Source organism: Cupressus sempervirens, chromosome 3 (genome assembly GCF_028749045.1).
Source record: "Cupressus sempervirens isolate cs-2001-9-10 chromosome 3, ASM2874904v1, whole genome shotgun sequence".
Lineage (NCBI taxonomy): Eukaryota > Viridiplantae > Streptophyta > Pinopsida > Cupressales > Cupressaceae > Cupressus > Cupressus sempervirens.
In genome coordinates this window covers 179,252,635-179,275,222 of record NC_143120.1, presented here as the reverse complement: position 1 = coordinate 179,275,222, position 22,588 = coordinate 179,252,635, and the positions used below count along the sequence as shown (strand labels likewise).

Sequence of the window (22,588 nt, the reverse complement as noted above, 5' to 3'; positions counted from 1 at the left end):
ATCATGATCAGATACACGTCCCCATATAGGAAATTTGATGCTTTACGTGCAAATCTGGCTCCTACAGATTGAAGTGGTGGCCATTAGTGCTCTAAATGGGTAGATGGATAACCAGGCAGTGATGGAGTGTCCTTTTGCACTTACCAGACATGGAGAACATCAATAGGTGGTTGTAATTGATTAAAGGATTTGATTGTCATTGCTGAACTATATCAGATCATGTTCTAGACGTGTTAGATCAGCCAAAATATCAATCAACTAAAGTCAATCGCCTAACCCTGCAATGTGGCCCAATGCCTTTCAAATATTTTGCCACCTCGCTAGCCTTCTTTCTTTGACTTATTGACTGCCCTATTTCACAGCTTCCCGACTTGTTCTCATGTTGACACCTTAACTGTCGCGACCTTGCGACATCATGAATTATACCCTTCGCACCATCGCTGTAGTTTAGACCTAACAGTCTTCTAATCATGTGATGATGCAAAAGCAACTATCTTTATCTTTGTCACCTGGTCGTAGCCTACATTCTGGCTGGTATGGAATGCCTACGACCATGTGAAGACTATTGTCTTAACTACTTGCTCCTTTGTCCGCAACTTCACAACTGAGAATCAATACTTGCCACTGATCGCTACAACCATACAAAGCCATCATATTGATTGCGATCACACCATCACGACCTTGACCTCAGGTTAGCCCTAAACACCAGTGAAGATGCGATGAAGGAAGCTCATGCATGGGATCCACTGAGACATGAGCCACAATGTCGCTTTATCACCTTCTTTAAACTTCGTGCATCTCCATAAAGCGAGAAAATGACAACCCTTGATTTGCATCTAATTTGACGGTTGCGAAAAATCATAGATTTACATTTCTTAGAAACCAGAGAGGGGCCCATGAAGCTAGGTGTCAGCATGTTGTATTCTCACATTGGCTAAATACCTTGCAACTTTATATTGCGAGAATACGACAGTAGGGGCCCACGAAGCCAAGTGTTAGCATGTTGTATTCTCACATTGGCTAAATACCTTGCAACTTTACATTGCGAGAATATGACAGTCGTTGATCTGGAAGATCTGATGGTGGGGAAGATTGTGGGCCTAAGGTTTCTTCTTGATGCAAATCTTGAATTGCGATCATATGCTAATGGTGGAGATAACTATTTCACACCTTCTCGGTCTATTTGAGGGTTAAGCCATAACTGCTTGCGATCAAGCGATGCAAGGAAGTCACAAGGTCACAACTTGAACCATAAAACATTACATGCAATATGAAGGATCCAAGACTTAGGGATATAAAGAAAATACATTTGACTAAGGTTTTAAGTATCCCTCTTAGAAGTTTGCATGACAATATATGCATAAGTCAAAGGATGTGGACATGGCTACCACGGTGGTTTTCATGGAATTGGTCAATGTTTGAAAAAACAAGGGGCCTCGAGGGGGGGCAAAATGGTTAACATAAACCTCATCAATTCTTTTATTCAAATAGTATTTCAAATTAATAAGATATGTTCAAATTCTTTTGAAAGTAAAAATCATTTCTAACCTTATCAATTCAACAAATTGGATTTTTTAAAAATCTAAATCATTAATTGCCTTTGTATAAATAAGAACAAATATTATTATTATTATTATTACATTAATGAAGAGAATAGCAAAAATCTATAAAAGAAAATGTGCATCTTGAATTTCTATGGTTGACATTTATAGGCTAGACTTCGAACACCTCTGATTTCATTTAAGAAACTCCTATCCATATTTGAACATGGATGGTGTTGGGGTAGTCTGACCTATCCTAAACTGCAATTAAGAAGCCGCTAGCAGCTAGGTAGACCCATTTAGTAAACCAGTTCATATTGGAAAACTACCCACTAAAACATTCTGTTTTGAGCTGTACACATCTATGTAGACTTGGAGACTGAATTGTTCCTCAATAAATAGTCTCTGAACGCCTAGAATCCCTGTCTTCTCTACATCTGAGCGCCACGTAACAAATTTACACCTCCATTGAGAGGTACACCTCACAACGCCATATAATTAGATTTCACTTTTCCCAACACTGGTTTCAGTAAAAAACAGCCACGAAAAAGAGCGGTTTTGTGAAACGTCCGTCCTGCCTATCTACTGCAGAGACAGGGGCAGGCTTGACACATTTCTCCTTATTATTATTCCTAGTGGTAGGTGAGTGCCCCGCCATGGATTGCGCCTGCAAAACTCCATATACCATTTCATAAGTAGAGAATATTCCCTCTTTCTCTCTCTCAGTCTCTTGGCCTTTTCTCGCCTGCCCCATGCTCTGGTAAAATCGGCCCTTTTGTCTCTCAGAAACCCACTTGTTCATTCATGAATGTATGTATTTTTTCACTTACATCCACTCTCAAGTAAAATGCCGCTTCCGACGTGATGCTTGCATAGAAAAGGAAACAAGAGAATGCACCTATTTACCCCAAATCGTCCGTATGAATCCCATGTTAGTAGGAAATGAATGTGTGTTATGAGCTGAGGACAATCCCACTTGCCGTCCTGGTCTGCTGCCCCTTTGTCCACTCTGGTTGTACCGCAAACGAATAAGGAGAGAGAAAACAAACGGAAAAAACAAGGAGGAACAAAAAAAAACTAACTGTTGGGCTGACTTTTTGAGTAAATTAAATGAAGGAGAGGGAGGCGATGTGTAGTAATGTGGAAGCAATGCTGGGTTTATGTTGTCTACGAGTTTGTGTATATATTTTCTGCTAAGTTGGCAGACTGATTCTCCGCATTCGGTGGGGCTCTGTTTTTGCTGTGGGAAACAAGCCCATTAAAACAACACTCACTAAATTCACCATTGTTCCAGGGGAGGGAGAATGGTATTATAAAATGCAAATGATCCGTTATTTGTTGTTTTTTAAGTCAATGTTCAGACTTTCTTGCTTCTCGGCTCTTTTCACATCTACCCATCTCAGCTTTTTTGCCTGAGGTAGTTAAATTCGTGTTTGACCTCTAAATCTGAGCTTTTTTTGTTTGTTCAGCTTCTGAGCTGGGAAGAGTATTGTTCGTGATACAAGAACTCCATTGTTGGTGATTTTGTTGTGGTAAGCGTAGCGTTCACAGGAGTCGAAGAAGAAATCTTCCAAAATGAAGTTTATGAAGTTGGGATCCAAACCAGACATTTTTCAAGCAGAGGGTAATATCAGGTTAGCAATTATCATACTACACCTTCAAAAATAATTTTACTGGACTCCATATTGGCTCTGAACCAATATGGAGGGGAAAAATTGCTCAGCTGTTTAGCTTGTTGAGCACTTCTGGTAGAGGAGAATGTCGTGTACTGCATTCTGCTAAGTAATAGCAATGTTATGGCTGATGTTGAAAGCATGCACTTTTCTCTTGCTTTTGAAAGTCGAAATTAGCTATAAGGTTCTCTGCTTTTACCTCTTATGCAAACTTTTGGAAAGATGGGCTGATTGTTGGTAAATTTGATAATGCGGTGTTTAAGGTTTATATCTTTTCAAAAGTTTGTTCATTAGTTTTGGGTCAGTAACACAGATTGGCGGCCTCTTTCTTTCTGTTCTTTCTCGCCCTCTCAGCCTCTTTAGTTTTAAGCTAAACCACTGAGAAATTTTGTGTTCTTCATTGCATATGTTTCTAAATCGATTTCAAAACCAGTCTCTTATTTTGGTTTTATGCCTGTAGAAGGTGCACTTTTAACAGTTTTAATATCTAATAACATTGAACCTTTTTAAATTGCAACTGTCCTGAGCATATCTGGAATTGGCAATTTTTGTTATGGTCTTCATGGTATTCAAGGGATAAGATAGCGTTTACGATGGATATTTTTGATAGGGAAAGACGTTTGTTTCTTGTTGAGAAAAGCATACGGCCGGCATAGTTTTGCCATCTATATGTTTTTCATTCTAGAAAGATCACACGTACGATTCCGTAGTTTTCATTACAAGCCTCGTGGAAATAATTTAGAGGATGACGCACAAACACTCTCCTTAAAAACGTGAAGTCCATTGGTTATATGAAAGGCTGGCTTAAATTCATCGGCTGATTCGTCAGCCAGGAAATATAGGAAGAACTCCGACAGAAAATGGTTTGACAAATCTATGATATCAGCTCTGTAATATCTTTTTTTCTGGAAGTTTCGTTGGAGAAACAGGAAACATGTAAACAAGGGCTCTCTGGAAATTTCAACCAACTAGGAACTGCCATTTGTTAACAGACTTATTTAAGTGATCAGGGAAGCTGAAGCTCCCCAACCCTCAAGCGCCCATTGAAAGTCTTGCCTCACTTTTCCAGAAGATGTTTCAAAGCTTCCTGTAACAGCAACAACAATATTGCAGCCAGCTGCCTGCATTAGGGAAATTTGAGCGGCATAACCCTCCAATATCCGTGGAACCACATCCTAAGAAGAAGTACAAATTTGTAGCAACTGTTCTTTAGAGGGGGCAAAATCTGGGTTTATATCCCCAAAGATGTTCCATATCGAGGGCATAAATTTCAGTTCATCCCGTGTAACTTGAAACTGCATACAGAAATTCACCACACCGCTCGTGCTTTGAACCTAACTCTGAGTATGTTCTTTGTTTTTTCAGTTTTGCTGGCTCGGCATCCCACTCAGATGTTTATTCACACAGACTTTCTTTTATCAGCATAAATCGAAATGTTTGTGTTGCCATTTCTTTTGTCTTCTTTCAGTGTAATTATTACATAAATATATTCATATGGATCTGTATTTATGTCTAACTTCAAATATTAATAATATATATTGTTACTTTTAAACGGTTGTGTTGGGAGACAGGAATCAAATCATTGAAATATTTTTGAAATCAGCTCTGGACTTTTCTTCGCATTACTTTATTCAGAAATCTTGTTTGAAAGCATTGAAAATATTATTTGATCGTAAGAATGCGTGGAGATACATGACAAATTCATAAGAGATAGCAATGCTTAGATGAAGTACAATAGATAAAAATCATAGTTACACCACCCTGGGGGACGGGGGGACGGCGAAACAGGGGGACAAGTTTCCGGGACGGGGGGACAGAGGGGCCTTAATTTGGGGACGGCGGGGGGACGGTGGGGGGACGGCGGTAGGGGACAAGAGGGGTGTATATATCTATGCATATGGTATTTAAAAATGTTAGTTATGAAAATATGTATTGCAATATAAGATGTAAAGATGTAAAAGAGTGAATACTTGAAACATTGCATTGAATTGGAACATCGAACATTAAACATAAATAGTTGAATTTGCAAATAGTGAATAGTAGGATGTCCCCCACCCTCGGTGGAGGTGGTGGAATCTAGTGGCACCGCTGGGGACGGGGAGACGGAGTCCCCAAGTCTCCGGTGCGTTGAAGTCTCCGAGACGTCGGGCAAAAAGGGGGGGGACGCGTCCCCGTGTTACTATGATAAAAATGATAAATCTAAAAAAAATTCTGTGAAAATCTAAAATCAACACAATCTTGATAGTTTACATAAAGATATGTCACTCCAGAAGATGCTAATGGAGTTGATCCCTTGCAACAACCACACAAAATGGCAAACCATGCTGTCCAATATTTAAATATAAATTGGTCAACACTCCCTGTATTGATTTGATTGTGGTTCTGAACTTGAACCTTTTTTTAAAGCTTCTACAATGCTATTTTTCTTCATATATATGAATACAGTGTGTGATTTTGATTTTATGTGCTGGAAACACAGTGCCCAAATGTAATCCCTGTATTCCCATTAGCCAGTCTCAACAAAGTGATTGCAAAAGAATTGAATCTCAAGCATCGCTATTAGACTCTCTATATCTTTTGAAATGTCACCATATAAACATATACACTAGCAATGATGTGTTCCTTGAGATAGTTACCCATAAAAAATATTAAATAGATTGAGAATCTTTGGTAGTTGTGATATACAGCCTAGTCCTAAGTATGCTTCAGGTGATTGTAACAATTGCACTTAATGTGGATATCATGTATATTTGTCTACTCCACCTAATTTGGGATAATGAAGGACCACATTTTACCACTAGGTATTCTTTCTTTCATAGAAATTACAATAATATCAAGCTCAAGAGATCTCTACCAAGTGAATATGCATTCGATGGCTTCAGCAGATGCTGTATCCTTCTTTGTTTGAATGGAGGTATTTAAATATCAATAAGAGCCAAAATGTGCATGCCTACTTAACTCTCTTGCCAAAACTGTCAACTGCTGAAGGTTGTTTGTGTACAAACTATAATGCTTTTTGGAAGTTACTGATTAATCTGTTTAGTTTTGTTTCTGACATTTCTCTCATTTTGTTTGCTTGTTACCTGTAGTTTCCTGTTGTGTAGACTCTAGTCTGTAGCAATCCAGATTTTTGACAGGGACTTAAGTTATTAATTTGAAAAGTGACAATGCAGTAGTTGTCCAGAAGAGGTTAAATAATGTTTCTTCGGAGGGCAATCCTTTATGTCAGGGCCGTGAAGCTCTCAAGTGGCATGATTTATCTGGTGCTTTTGGTGGATGTGAAATTGAATTTTTTGGGCCAGAGCATGTGCAGACTGCAACAATTTCAGTGGAGATTATGGTCAAACTGCATTTTAAGGTTGTTTCCCTTTCAGCTGGGGATGCAAGACTTGGAACTGTTGATTTAAGGAAGATCGACAGAATATATAAAATATTTGTAAAATCCAATAGGAATTGATATTGAAATGTAGTGGTAAAGCGACTACAGTGCCTTAAAGTAATTGCAGGTTTTGAAAGATGACTTGTAGACATAGATGTATTGTTATATGGGTTTGAGTATCTGCAAGGATGCTGGGTTTTGCAGTCTTCATGTAAAATTTTGTGATGAACAAAATACAAGGTAGGAGCTGATGTCTATGGAGTAGTCACAAAACCAGATCAAAGAATAATGCTATTTTATATTCAATATAATGGAGCATGGTTACAAATACGTAGAACTCTCAGTCAGGTCCGTGGATCAAGTGGATTACATGGCTAAGTGATCAGAGTTGACTCCCAATCACTCCAAATCAGGAAGTGATTAAATTATAAATATATGGAACTATTACATCTATAAATCAAGGAGATGAAATAGCGAAGAGGTAAGAGCTTAACTCTTAATTGCTTCCAATCAGGTGTGTAAAGTACAAATCTATATAACTGCTAAGATCCATAATCAAGGAGATGACATGGTTAGGAGGTAAGATTTAACTTCTAATTTCTCCCAATCAGGAGGTGAGTTAACTCAGCCTAAATGAGACAGAGCTGGTCACGACTAAATACAGGGAGCACATAACTACCGTCAGTCAACGATTGATTAGGCAATGGTGGCGCTTGTGTACGTCCAGTCAAGTTAAATACATCATTATTGGCTGGCTACCTAGGTGAGAATAATTAAATATTAATAATATTTTAAGTAAAGAATAATTATAATAATTAAATATTCCTAATATTTAATGCAAACATAGTAACTAGCTGCAATATCTCAGGGTTGGGATGAACACTATCCTAGGTAAAGTGAAATACTCACGCCAACACTTTACAATGTGAGTGTTCTGATAGGACTACCCAAAGGAGATGGGAACATTGCAAGATATAGTGTAAAATATGCTCGTTGATGGATGATTGACCATGGCAGAAGATGACCAGTGGGCTGGTTGTTGATGAAAGCTTGTAGATGGAAATTTAAGACTGAGGGTTTGTCAACATTTTCAATAGTGGATGCAATCAGGCATCTTCCCTGGAGAGCATTTTTCCCTTGCTCTTTTTGATGAGAAATTAGATATTATGATGAGGCCACTATCCAGCTTAAGAAACATTGAGAAAGATACCATTTGGTAGTAGAGATGAGCTGATACACAAAGAGTGGGGACTATACCAAGATCCAAGTCAAGAGATTATTGAAAACAAAAGCAAGGTTTAAGGCTTGAGATTATTAGCAATGCAAATTCCATGGATTCTAAGTCTGGAGTAATGCTGCGTAGGAATGCATCATCGTTGAAAGTTATGTATGGTGCGCAGTTGTTGCCGAGTGGTTTAAGTTTTCAATGAAGAGTTGATCACCAATTTGAATTGTTTGAAGAATTTGATATTCACCTTGTCAAGATTTATATTTATTCTGCTTTCATGTTGAAACATATAGACACAGGAAAGAAAACTTGGGACATATAAAAAAATGCATTGGAAATATGTATTCAAAGAAAATGCAAAACATAAAAAATTGAAATAGAATTTTCTTAGCTAACTTTCTGCAGTTATGAGCATAAAGATGAGTTCATCGAATGAAAATAAATCTGTTTCGCCTCTGCATATAGTCTACAGATATCCTGCTCACATGAGCATCACCATGAGACTAATACAAGTCTTGCAAGCACTTAGTTAACTACTACAATCTCTTTATGAGAAAGCATACTAAAACTCACCTTGAAGGCCAGGAACCACCATATAGCATCCACTTTATTGGAGCCCACATCTAGATTTAGAAGCGAACTATGGATTACCAAGAGTCGCAACTTAGAATTCCACAATCGATGTCTGAATGGGTATTTGAACTGGGGTCTCCATAATGAGAACCAGACATTCTTAAAATCAACCCCTTAGACTTGCTTTGCTTCCTTTGTAATGGGTAAGCATTTTTTTCCATTTCTGTTTTCTTGTGTTTTTAGTGGCTATGGATGATATATTCGAGCTGTATGTGACATGTAGTTCCACATAGGATGATACAAGCCACTGGGAAGGTAAAATTCATATAACTTGGAAACTTAGTTGATGATGAAGTAGACGCATATAAACCTAGTGAATGCTAGTATTATTGACGAAATTTACAGCATGTCCATGTAGGCTATAAAAAATGAATCTAAATGACATTAAGAGAAGATTAGGACCAATCTTTTAAGTATTGCATAGATACTTTGCAGTTCATTGCATTGGGGAGAGTTTTTCTAGGAGAGCTATGCTTTAATTAGAGAGCTTCCCGTAATAAGATGTAAGTTTTTGTCTCAGTGATTTGGATCACACTGCAAGAAACTAAATAAAAACTAATAAATAATATGTTAAGATATAATATCCAAGGACAATTAAATGAGAGGATGGCAAAGGTTGCTAAATTTAGAATTTTCAGATATTATAAACCTTTACATTATTATTGATCCAAATATAAGATTTTTCAGATTAGAGAAGTTAAAGTATAATTGATGCAATAGTCAATGTAAGGGAAATCATGCTATTATTAATAAAAATCAAGATTATTAAGGTTGAAAATATTTAATAACCCAAATTTTAACAAAATGGTAATTAATAAAAAAGGTAGTTTTTTTCATGTGAGAAAAGACAAAAGGTAATTAGGATGAGAAATAAGGCCTAGGTGAAAAAAGAAGAAATTCCGGATACAAAATTGACATACGCAAGGAGAATTGTCAATAGATGATGAAGATGAAAAGGAAGGGAGATTAACAAGACAACGACAAAAAAACAAGAGAGTAAATACAACAAAAAGGAAGAATAAAAGAGTAGAATTGGAGATGGAAAACCAACATAGGATTAAAGAAAAGGAAAGGGTTTGAAAACAAAAAATTATATAATTAGAAGAGAGATGGATGATGAGTTGGGAGAACTATAGACAAAAAGAGTGCCAATAATAGTTAGGAAATACAAGTTCAGGGGTTGTGATATGGGGCCAAAAAAGGGTTTTAGATGGGTTTGGCAAAAGAAGGGGGAAGAGGGAGGGGAAGAAAGGAAAACATGAGAGAGGATAGGCTTGAGGAGGTTGGGAAAGAGGGAGAAGGCCAATGATGGGTGGGGTTGGGCTGGAGGGCAATTAATAGAGGCTACCAAGTAACATGTAAGCATCAACTTCCATCACAATGGACAATGAAAGGATCATGATTGTGATTGGAGGGATAGTTTTTGATATAAATAGCAGCTTTAAGCTTCCTTTTGAAAAAAATAATTCTTCATTGACCAAGACTTGTGTAGGCTTCAAGAAAATGTAGTTTTTGATGTGTGAATGTTTGCAAGGGATGAGGCTTCATATCTCATGTTAGCAATATGTTCCTTGATTTTAATTCTTATGGAGTGACTAGTATCACTAATGTATGGGGTGCCACAAGAACAATCAACTTTGTTGACCTCAGAGTTAAGTAATTATTTGAGTCTTTGGTTGTTGGGATGAGGTTCTTGATTGTGATACAAGGTTTCAAAACACAATTGGGTTTGTTTTTGTGATTTTTTGGAGATCTTATTAAAGATTTTTATTATTATAAAAGGGTAGGGCTGAAGGCATTCCTAGAGGCATCCTTTGGTTTAGAGTCATGTTGTGACTTGGTTTGTTTGAAAGCTCTAGTGAGGTGTTTGGTTGGGTACCTATTCAATTTGAACACTTAAGATAAGTGGAACAACTCTTGATTGATGTGATTCTCATCACACATGGAATGCTCTAGAGGCGCGGGTCCTTAAGATGCAAATGTTTTGGACAGGATGGTGATGAGAGGATGTGTGGAGGGAGAGGTTGGTGTGGGTGGCTTTTTCGTACACCCTACAAGTTAGAGAAATATTCACATTCTCAATGACAGGGATGTTGTACAATGTTAGTGTCAAGCTCTTTGGGGATTTTAATTTTTGATGCAATTAGTGACATTGTTTGAGTGTGGAAGTACTCTAATTGCTTAAGGCCATGAGGCGGACATATGTTAATGTAGTCAACACAGTGCTTCCACTATATAGGCATTAGAGGAAAGGAATTATGGGTGAGATCTTTGAAGTGCTATGTTTTTTTTCAAATATCTTTCTGGTTCATGGTTCACCATGGTTACTTGGATAAGCGGGTTGTATATGAGATTTTAGGAAAGAGTTTGGGTGCAATGATAAGTTCCAAGCTAAATAAATCATCAATGGATTTAATAATTCTTTTGTCTTAGATATAATGGTTAAAGTAACTTGCACTCAAATACTGTAGAGTTTTAAATGGATTTACTTTCTATGTAAGTTTTTAATTGATTTACAACTTTTTTTATTGTTTTTTGTTGCCACTCTTTTCAGACATACTCATCTCTCTGCCAAAGTGGTAGGTATGAAGTGGATTTCTGAGTTGTGATCATGATCATTGACCAATAATATGTTTTTGATAACAGAATGTGATGCTGTCAGAAATATTTGTCAACAATATATTGTTTGGATGAGTCTTGGATGCAAAATGAAAACATGAAAATTGTAATGAAGATTATGGCATAATCTTGAATTCAAATCCTTATTTGAGATTCTGCATGACTTTCTGAATTTTGAGAGAAATGTTAGGTGGCTGCTAAAATTTCTTATTTCTAATTGTAAATTTCATGAAAGCAGCATTTGCTTCTGTCGCAAATTTCTCTTATGAGGATAAACTCATGGAGTGGAGTTTCAGAATTCATTTTAAAAACTTAGTTTTATAAATCTAAAAAACATCAAATGACAAATATGGTGAAACTCTGAGAAGTACTTTTTTTTAGAAGTAAACTAATTATATTTGTAAAAAATGTATATGTTAAAAGCCCAACAGACCGAGGATGTATTTCTGAATTTAGTAGTATGGAAATGCTTATTAGTCTTATGGTAAGAAATGTACTGACATTTCTACTAAATCAAACATTATTAACTGGCAGAATAAAGCTTAACTTAAAGTGGTGCAACCCTAGGTGTAGCTAGTGTGAAAAAGTGTAATCTTGGTCTTGAATGATTGGCAAGGTCAAATAATAATATCCCACTTCACCATGCTCAATATTGATGTGGATAGGCAAACAGAGGCCTTAATCACACTCATTGCTAATGGTTCAGAGATTGGCAAAGGAGAAGTTTGGACATATATCATGGTGGAAGGAGACTTGAGAACCAGTTAACACTAAAGCTCTTAAGAGACTTGATGCTGGTATCCTAGAGGCCCATATGAATTTAAAAAAATTTAGACATGAGAGCTGTTCTTTGATCAAATTAAAAGGCAAACAGTTAAGGAATTTAAAATTAATTGTAAATTCGCATTCAACTTTACCATAATACTATGGGGTCTGAGAGAAGTGTAAGATTATTATGCTGTTGAAAGGATTGGTAATATGATGAAGATTAAAAAAGAAGAAGAAAAAAAAGGAGCTGAGTAATAATAGAAGAGAAAGAAAAAGGAGGAAAATGGAATTCAGCATGTCCTACTAGGGCGTAGCTAATCATCCTTATCTCCTAAGATCCATAAACCCCAAGGCGATTCTCATAAGTCGTTTCTCTCTTAATAATTAGCTCACATATGAAACAATGGTGTTCATTGTTTTTTAATGTGGGGGTCTCCTTTGTTGCTCTTCTTCAGCCTATTTTTCAGATTTCTGAATTGTTAGGAGGTTGGTTTGTAGCAGTGTGAGGAGGCTTCTTTGGTTGGTTTTGTTTGGAACTCTCCCAGGTATGTCTTTCTTTTCACTCTCTGAGAGATGGTTGAGCTTATTGTATGATGGAAATATGTGTGTGATATAAGGGATGATGTAGTTCTGCATCTGCTTTTTGCATGAAAATTGTTGATGGACAGTTGAGCTTGTGATATGATGGATATTTTTCTCTTTTTCTGGGCGGTTTATATTTTTTGCCCACTCTGCCATCTCTCCTCTTAACATGGTCAAGTATGATTTACATCTTAAGTTCAGTTTGGCTTGAGCCTTTAGGTCAGATTTTGTTTTCTCCAGCTCTTGCACCATGTAATGTTAAATAGGTGCAGGAGTTGACCTTCAGGAAATGGAGGGGGTGGCAAGAAAAATCAAGGTGCTGAAGCCCCCACAGTAAAAGATACCCCTAAAAAGTCCAATCTTGGTTATTAGAAAAAAGCAGCTATTGTTGGAGCAAGGAGATTTATCTCTTTAAAGGCTGGAATTTTAGCATAGAGGTGAATAGCGTTACAAATAGGCTGGAAGAGATTTTTGCAACTATATTCATATTATTTCTCATTATCCAAGCAATAGCAACATGGCTAATAGCATTATATCACTGGTTGTTCAACAAGAAAAACAAGGACATGCCAATAATAATGCAGCTGTCAATAATCTGATGCTAGACATGGAAAAGAAGTTCTCAGGACGAGATATATATATATATATATAATTTATGACTTTAAGAAGTTATTTTAAATTTCTAATTTTCCATCCAAGGAAGCTCTACAAAACCTGCGAGAATCTGGTGACAACTGATATGGCAAGAATGAGGGAGCTAAATAATGGGACAATTCACAGGGGTTACAAAGATATTTTCATATTAGGTCTCTCATGAGGAACCCAATTCTCAATAATAGATGCCAACAAACCTGGCATTGTTGTACGTGTGGTCCTTTATCCCATACATATTCCCCAAATAGTCAAAACTTAGATTGATTTCCTTGTTGATCTGGATGCAAATGAGTCCATCCCTAGTTGCAAGGACTTAACAAGGAAGGAAAATCCCTTAAGTGAAATGAGAACAAGATAAAACATGGATTTAAAAACAGTTTTACTTTCTTTCAATTCAGCACTGGAGCTGGTCTCATGTCCATATGAGCAGCAGCGAATAATGACTTGTTTGAATTTCACACTCTGATGGTTGTCTGATAAAATTGTTAATATTCCATTGTAGTTTTACATCTATAAAAGTTTTAAAGAGTTGAACATTATATCGATGCCTCATGGGAACTATTCACATAGATTTTTCGGAGTCCTGTGGATCGATGTTTTGTATCAGTTGTTTTAAATGGCTGTAAGAATGGGCGGAAGTCTGTTGTTTTGAATGGCTGTGAGAAAGAGTTGAAGTCTGTTGAAAAAGTGGAGATGGGACAAGAGCAGTGCAGACAGAATTTTTGTACCTCCACAGGTGGATGTTCCATCCCATTTGTTTGGAGAGGGAGGGAGGGAGGGAGAGGCGGGCGGGGGTGAGGGGGGGGGGGGGGGGGGGGGTTCTGCCGAAAGAGACAAAAAGAAGTGTGTTGTGCCATGCTGTGCGATTTCCTCTCAAAGTGTAGACTATGATTGATGGAAATGGCTGTTTCTTCCATTGTGTGTTCTTGATTGTGATAGGATATGTTTCTTTTCTTTAATATCTTAACCAGAGTGAGATGCATTTGTAAGGAATTTCCAAATCTGACCTTACATTCTACTGTTTTCTCCCCACATTTGCAATAGTGTGGAGACAATTTGGTGAGGATTTTCTTTCTGAGAGTTCATGAAGTGAGATTGGAGCCCAGTTTTACAGTTTTTTTGGTTATGATTTTATTGAAGGATGAGTACCGATTTCAAATAATATCATTTTGGTTGGTTTACAGTAGTATGGCTTTTCTTTTCTCCTCTGCAGATTGAGGAAGCAGTGTACTGATGGCTATTTTGAGGTTCACTGGATCTTCTGAACTTAATTTATTAGTTTATGCTTTGGATTTTTGTTTTTATGTCGTGGTATAAATACTGTCAAGTTCTAGGTTTGCTTGGTGTATGCCAATCAGCAATCCCTTTCCTATGGTGTGGAGTCCGTCAAAGTCAGGTATTCTGAGCAAAATAAACATAGGTGCCATGGAAACTGATCACACAGATTTTGAGGAAATATGGAGGTCACTAGTATGTACAGGAAGTGCCTTGCCAAGCTGATAACCTGTTTTTCTACGGAAGCTAGTGAATCCCTTAATATTATAAACCATCATTTGTTCCACTCCGCCACAAGACATAAGTAAGACGAGATTCCATTCATAAAAGATTTTCTTTTCTGAACCTCAGAATAAGTCATGATAAAATTTATTGTTTTTATGTACATTGGGGTAGAATGTTTATCAATATATATCATTTAAGTGAATGATCTTTTTGTGTAGGCGTGTGGCAACTGAGCTGTCAAGTGACATTGTCTTAAACATTGAAGGTGCAAAGTTCTATCTGCACAAGGTAATTATTTGTTTGCTTTGTTCCTCAATCGCTTTTTATTACAAACTGAATCCTGTAGAGATCTATTTTATACAAACAACCAAGTTCTAGGCTCAAACTTTAGTTCAACATATAGAGTAAATAATATAATAATCTGTTTAGTGCTCATATCCTTTTGAACTTTGTTTTAGGCTTTATTACCTTATTTCAAATTATAGAGAAAAATATCATTATTGATGTTTATGTGCATTTCCAAATAATAATATTCTGGTAAGACTTAATCTTTAGTCTATTTGAGTCAATTTGAAGTATAGATTCCAGAGTCTCTTTGAAATATAGATTCCATATTGGGTTTTCACTTATGCTTTTGGCACTGTAAATGGATTGAAGGGATGCCTCTTTTTAAGTTGGGTTCATTACAGAGATCTGATCTTCTCACTGCCTGCTAAGTGCTGTGGTTGGTGCCAGTCCTTTGTTGACCTCATATCTGCATTTTGACTTAACATCTTTGAGATGGTCATTTGTCTTCCAAATTATTTGCAGATAGGAAATGTAACTTCACAAATTGACTGAAGAGTTCCAAACTTTGAACTACTTTTCCCCATATTTGTTAATTTGTGGATTTGAATACGAAAACTCCTAATATTTGGAAAAGCTGACAACTTATATACCAGTTTCTCAATTTGTGCTTTTCCAAATGCTCTTGCTGGTTCGTTATACTCACTTTAGAGTCTTGGACATATTGTTTCTTAAAACCATTTAGATATCAATGATGAAACTTTTGTAGCATTTTTTACGATAACATACTATGATCATATCCCATAAATGAGCTCAGAATAATAATTAAATAGTTTCACTTTCACCTGTAAATGGACAACAACTGTTTTAATCATCTCAGGTACAGGTAATGAAAAATCCATTTTCCAATAAGATATGCTGATATAACATTGTTTTTAAATCTCTCTTCTCATAAAGTTGTTTACCAGCAATTATACAACATCTGTTTTTCTTGGAACTTGTTTGCTATCTCGACATGCTTATTCACAGGAGACTTGTTTAGTGTGTTTTGTATTCTGTTAGTGTCAGGCTGATTTATTCACATACTACAATATCTGTTATATTCTCTTCTATTCTGTTAGATGATCTGCTAATTATTTTCCCGTCTTTTATCCATCTGGTGGTCTAAACTTTCTTATTGATGTAGCTTTCAATGGGTAAATTTGGCATTTTAAAATGGTTTATGGTAGATAAATTTTTGATGTTGGCTCCAATTGAAGCAGATTAATCTATATTATGGCAAGATCCGGAGAACCTTAGTGTTGGTAGAACTCTCTTTCAAAATGAATATTTTCCTTCTCACCATTGCTTTACTGCATTGCCTAATAATCAACTGAAGTTGCAAAATTGTACGTGCAGTTCCCCCTCTTGTCAAAGAGCATCTGCTTACAAGGATTGGTAGCAAAATGCCGCGAGACAGAGGATGATGAATTGGATCTTCCTGATTTTCCCGGAGGGCCAGCAGCTTTTGAAATCTGTGCCAAATTCTGCTATGGAATTGTTGTTACTTTGAATGCCTACAATGTACTTGCCATTCGTTGTGCTGCAGAGTATCTTGGGATGACAGAAGCAATAGAGAAGGGTAATTTAATATATAAAATTGAGGTGTTTTTTAGCTCCAGTATTTTTCGCAGCTGGAAAGATTCCATTATTGTCCTGCAGACCACTAAACTGCTGTCACCATGGTCAGAGGACCTAAAGGTGGTTGGCAGATGTATTGATTCGATAGCTGCCAAGACATCAGTTGATCCTGCAAAGGTTGATTGGTCCTTCACTTATGCAAGAGGCAAATTGGTTAGTGATCAACCTTGCATTGCAAAAGCTAATAGTCCTGCGTGGAATGGAAATCAAAGTCGTAAACATCGTTATGTTCCAAAGGACTGGTGGATCGAGGACATTTGTGAACTGGATATTGATTTGTATCAGCGAGTAATGGTTGCCATTAAAACCAAGGGAAGAATGTCGCATGAACTAATAGGGGAAGCACTGAAGGTTTACACTCTTCGCTGGTTACCTGGAGTTTCAAAGGACAGTGAAATCAAAGATGTTAAAAATGGAAATGGATCAGTTTCAGATGACTATGTAGAGACTGCATCAAAGCACAGGTTTCTCTTGGAAGCCATTGTAAATTTGTTACCTTCAGAAAAAGGAACAACTTCTTGTAGCTTTTTGCTGAAGTTATTGAAAGCTGCTACTATACTGGGAGCAGAAACCTCCTCCAAAATGGAACTTGTAAGAAGAATAGGGCTTCAACTGGAAGAAGCTTCCCTCAGTGACTTGTTGATTCCGTCTTTATCATACTCAAACGACTCTTTGTATGACGTAGACCTTGTACAATGCATACTGGAGCATTTTCTGATGCAGGATCAGAGTCCTCAGGCCAGTCCAGAAAAATCAAATCTACCATATGAGAGGAGAACAAGATCTTCTGAAAATCTAGAACTCTCTGAAGGCAGAATATCAGCTTCCGCAACTCATAGTTCCAAGTTGAGTGTTGCAAAACTCATTGACGGATACCTGGCAGAAATTGCTCGTGATCCACACTTGCCTTTGTCCAAGTTTATCAATCTTGCTGAATCTATATCTAGTTTTGCAAGACCTGTTCATGATGGGTTGTATAGGGCCATTGACATATATCTGAAGGTAAGTTTCTACTTTTGCAAGGATTTAATTGGTAAATCCTTGGTTTATTAAATGCTGTCAGTGCAATAACATCTTAGTTTGGTTAATCTTCTGAATTCAATGTGAATAATATTGAGAATTTGGTTCGATTTCTCTTCAAACTTATGCATCATTTTTGAATGTGCAGGAGCATCCTGGGCTGACAAAGAGTGAAAAGAAAAGGATATGCAGTTTGATGGATTGTAAGAAGTTGTCCATGGATGCTTGCATGCATGCTGCCCAGAATGAACGTTTACCTTTGCGCATAGTTGTGCAGGTGCTTTTCTTTGAGCAAGTGAGAACTGCCATGACAGGCGGATTCTTGCTGAATGACTTACCAAATAGTGTCAAAGCATTAGTACCTCCGGAAAATGGATCTCAAGGAAGCTTTCAGTCGGCCACAAATCCTGAAGATGAGTGGGATGCAGTTCATGACGACCTAAAAAATTTAAGAGGAGATCTAGGTTCTATGAAGATCAGAGTAGCTGAACCTGAAACAGACCGAACTAACATACATCAAACACCAGTTAAAAATATAAAATCAAGAGGCTTATTTATGTTACCGTCAAGATCAAAGAAGATTATCCACAAGTTATGGACAAACAAAGCACATTCTGAAATCAGGAGCTCCGAGACATCTGGAAGTTCTGCAAGTCCTATTTCTGTAAATCCTGTTGATACAAAATCAACAGCTTCAAGACAGAGACGACACTCGATATCATAGGCCTTACTTTGGAGTATTATATTGGTGGTATTTTATTTGACCCAGGCAGAGAACATGTTGCAAGACTGAAACCCTCGTCTCATAATCTCCTCTCCATGTCCAAAGCATCCTCTACGGATATAATTTATATCAACATTGTTCTAACATCTTTAATGGGCAGTATCAGGTTAGCTACTGTTTGCGCATTGTTATATCCACCGTACAAGTGACAGGGTTAAAGAGATGAGTTTTGTTTAATGCTTGTTGCGGGGCACTAATTTTTAGCTGCTGTACCATTACATACCAAATTAGAATTTTGTTCAGGCTTTTAGCATTCCCAACTCCGATCTATTCTCAATGGGGAATACCTGGCTCTTATTTTTGTTGTAAACTGTTGTGTTAATATATAGAATTTACCTTTTGTGTTAAGATTCAGAGTCTGCAATGTATACCTTGGGCATAATTCAAAGCCGTTTATAAGACATTTCTAAAATGATTTCAGCTAAGTTAGTCGTTAAACTTTTGTGATTACATTTTATTCATGTTGACCGCAAACAGTTTTGCATCTCCCCATTGTCATCAAATATTCCTGTTTTCTTTGTAGAAGTTTCTAATATTTCTTATTTTCCTCCCAAATTATACACACAACAAACTTTGCTTTGGGCTTTTTTGAAGCCGCTTTGCAATTCCATCATACCAACAGTTTTGAATTTAATATCTCGTGGAGACCTTACTGAAAGTATCGCCTGTCACTGCAGATTGTCCCCACAAAAGTTGTGCTGCTAGTCTGCTGTTAATGGTTGTCTTTTTTGACCTTGTAAATAGTTGTTTTCGACAGCCCTTGTACTGTGGTGACAAGTATTATTTGTCATTCTTCACACTACATTTTCTTTAGGAGGTAACTCTGCAGGAGCCAGAGATTAAAATTATATCAATCAATAGTGAAAATCATATCAAATACAGGTTTGCATTTAAATGCTTCAAAACTAGCTCAACATTATTGGGTTTAAGAAAACTAACATCTTCTTTACGAGATACCTCTGCAGGAGCCAGAGATCAAATTTAAATAAAACAGAAATGGAAATTATATTTTTAAGTGACAAATGAAAATAGAAATGAGTTGATTTTACAATATCAAATACAGGCATATCAATCCAAAAATGGTTCTTTAACCATCAAATGCTTCAAAACGATCTAAATATTAGGTCCAAGAAACTATATGATGCAATATTTAATAAATAACTGCAATTTACCTACATAATGCAATATTGCCAACATTTGTTCTCATAATTATATCATATGAAAACCTAGACTGGGATAATCGGAGAATTAAAACTACTTATTATAGGAAGGATATCTTGAAATAGGGTTGGATCTAACAGGTAAGTACTCAGCCGCGTCAGGATACTTGGAGCTTGCTAGACAATTGTATTGGATAACCTACAACAAACAAGGTCTTTAGGGACTCTCTCTTTGCATGTTGTGTAATAATAGTGAGGAATGCACTTCTCATCTTTCTTTTAGTGTTCTTTTTCTAGGGAGCTTTCGGATCTCGGGTAGAAAATTTGGAATCAGGCTTCTGTGCATGCTTACTTCTTGGCTAAGTTTTGGCATCGTTTGTGTTGGCCTCCATTTTAGGCCTACTTTTTCTTCATGTAGCTTGTGTTCTTGGATCTAAATTCATTATATGACATCCTTGGTTAGACAGAAATTGCCAGATATTGTAGGATGCAAAATTGGGGGTTCAACAATTGTGGCTGAAAATCGTTTGTTTAATTCCATACACCATTCTGGCTAAGTGTGTTGTTTTTGATGGTGTAGATTTTACCCTACAATGTGGATAGTTTTAGAAGGTTTTAACACTTGTACTCGTGGGATTGGTATTACTAACGCTGCTACTGCAAGTCAGGGACAAACTAAGAGGTAGATTGATTGTGTGTCGATGGCTTCCTCCTCAAGTTCTAAAGCTAAAATACTTGATGACCTTTCCAAAGGGAATCTTAGTTGTCAAGATTCAACTACATAGTTTTTGAGTCAAAGCTCATTGAACAATGTGTTGGTGTTTTTACACTATTAAGCAACAAAATACTTAATACCAAGATAAAAAGATCACAATAACCTAATGATTAGCTAATTCCCATAAACAATTATATGTGCTTCAAATCTAGACCCAACTTCAACAAACTTAGAGAGATTTTCTACTCTTTAGGCTCTACAAAACCAAGGTGGGTGCCTCTGAGAGATGAAAGATTTTGTAACATGATACTATACACACATTTCACTCATTCCATGACATTCTATAACAATACACATCCCTTACAGTAAATTGGTCACAATTTTTCTTAGATCTACATATAATTCTGGGCAATAGCAGCGAACTAAGACTTAGAGGTTAAGTGTAAATAAGTGCTACCAGCTTTGACACTCTTCAAACATGAAAGTAAAATTGATTTGATTTAATTTTAAGCTTAATGCTCATTCATGGTTTCTCCATCTGTAGACTGAAATCATAGATTAGTGCCTCATCCAATGGGATTCAGAGTCTATCCAATTTTCAGACTTGATTGACTGCATTACAACCAATATTATCAGCAACTCTCACTGAAACTTCTTATACATATCCTTCCTATTAACATGGAAATCCTATCAACTTTTCTAAAGTGTTTACTTAATTCATTGAACTGAAAGCAATAGTGAAATGACATACAATTTGATTTAATTGCATTCAATTGAACAAGCTTTGCTCATACAATTTCAAGATAACCAGGCAATAAAATGGATACAAGGTTTAGGAAGAAAAGATATGCGGACAGTTCATCTTTGTATTAATTTCCTTTGAAAATTGTATAACAATTGTAATATAACTCAAAAATGACTCAAGAGAAGACATTAAATCTTATAACATCAATGTGTTCTCAGATATTTGTAGAGAAAACATCATAAAGTTTGCACTAAGAAACCAGACCGAATAATACTGAATAACACTAAAGTTGTAAAATGACTCAGATCCTTCCTCTAGCCCTGGAATCTCATTTATATAGTATGAGATGCAACACACTTCAGGCATAGAGGAACTGATAGTTGTCCTAAAGATAGAAAAATATCTACAATGCTTCTGTCAAAAAAGACAAAGAAATGGGCAACAAGAAAAACTTTACATCATAACACCTTTTGGTGGGACCACTATTTGTTATATCTTTTGTTGCATTTCTTTGTGAGTGGAAAAAATTGATGATTGGCCTTATTATTGTTGTTGCTCCTCGGAGGTTGTAGCCAATGGGATTGATTGTGTCATAGCTGGCTTTTCTTGTTGCAGACTGACATCCACTTGAGACTCTCCATGTATATCATCATGAACTGATAAGACAACATTTATATCTATTTTCTCTTCTGTCAAGTCATCAATCTGGATTTCTGAGCTAGCGACTACAATTGGTTGCTCACTTTTGTCCTCTTCTTCTTTTTGATCTCTTGATGATATGTCAATTATTTGTACCTCATCTTGTTCCATCTCCTCATCATCATTAGTTTCAACATCTTCTAACTACTCACCATGAGCGATATCTACCATCCACTTATCAAAAAGTGTGTCCTTTGGCCAATCAAATTGTAGAATTTCATGTTGTTTCTTAATCACGTATTCAACAATTTTGTCAATTTCAACAAAATCTTGTTTTAAAGAATCAAAGAATAACTGAATTTTTACAATTTCTTCAGTAGTAACTGCCCAACATGCATTTCCTCTTTCATTTATGACTCTATTCATCCTTAGACAAAATAGGTCATCTAATTCTTGGGCCCATTCCTCCTTACTTTTCAATTTATTCCTTTTACCTAAAGCATGTGAGAACAAATCAAATTTAACGCTCTTGTACTTGTCCAGATAACTAACAATTCTCCTTTGTAGCTCAACTCTTTTATCATCAAATTCTGAAAGATCATTGGCAACATCATAAGTCTTTTCCATATGATCATGTGATAAATTGATGACAAAAAAACATAAAAAGTTGACCTCTTTTCTCCCCTTACTCTACTTGTTGACAATTGGTCTGAAGGCTTCATCATTTGCCTTTATTTCATCCCCTATGTTTATTGTCTTTGCTAGTTGTTCATAAAATGAGGGCCAATCAATTTTATCAACTAAATGCATAAGGGCCTTTCTTAGCTTATCTTCATATTGTACATTCAGTTCCACATGTAATGCTCACAATTTGCTCTTTTCTTCTTCAAAATCTTCTGTAGTATAATATTGTGGCCTTTGTGGTGTGTTTGGGATTTCAACGAGGGGAGTGGATTTAAAAGGTTCCACTGGTGGGTGAGGGT

General features: G+C 36.5%; 1 protein-coding gene across 1 annotated transcript; it reads left to right on the top strand.

The window, feature by feature from the left end:
* The first annotated feature begins 1,965 nt into the window (after positions 1-1,965).
* LOC149565366 (phototropic-responsive NPH3 family protein NPY4-like) lies at positions 1,966-18,694 on the top strand. Its single transcript, XM_089818883.1, has 5 exons — positions 1,966-2,848; positions 3,011-3,175; positions 14,796-14,865; positions 16,261-17,544; positions 17,711-18,694. Exons 2-5 carry the CDS (start codon positions 3,117-3,119, stop codon positions 18,284-18,286), a joined length of 1,989 nt encoding a protein of 662 aa, XP_089675009.1. The 5' UTR covers positions 1,966-2,848; positions 3,011-3,116; the 3' UTR covers positions 18,287-18,694.
* Positions 18,695-22,588: the final 3,894 nt, after the last annotated feature.

Excerpts from the sequence above, each read along its gene's own strand:
- LOC149565366 (XM_089818883.1), top strand. The coding sequence starts at position 3,117 with ATGAAGTTTATGAAGTTGGGATCCAAACCAGACATTTTTCAAGCAGAG. Across the intron at positions 3,176-14,795 it reads CAAGCAGAGGGTAATATCAG|GCGTGTGGCAACTGAGCTGT; the intron begins GTTAGCAATTAT and ends CTTTTTGTGTAG. Across the intron at positions 17,545-17,710 it reads CCATTGACATATATCTGAAG|GAGCATCCTGGGCTGACAAA; the intron begins GTAAGTTTCTAC and ends TTGAATGTGCAG.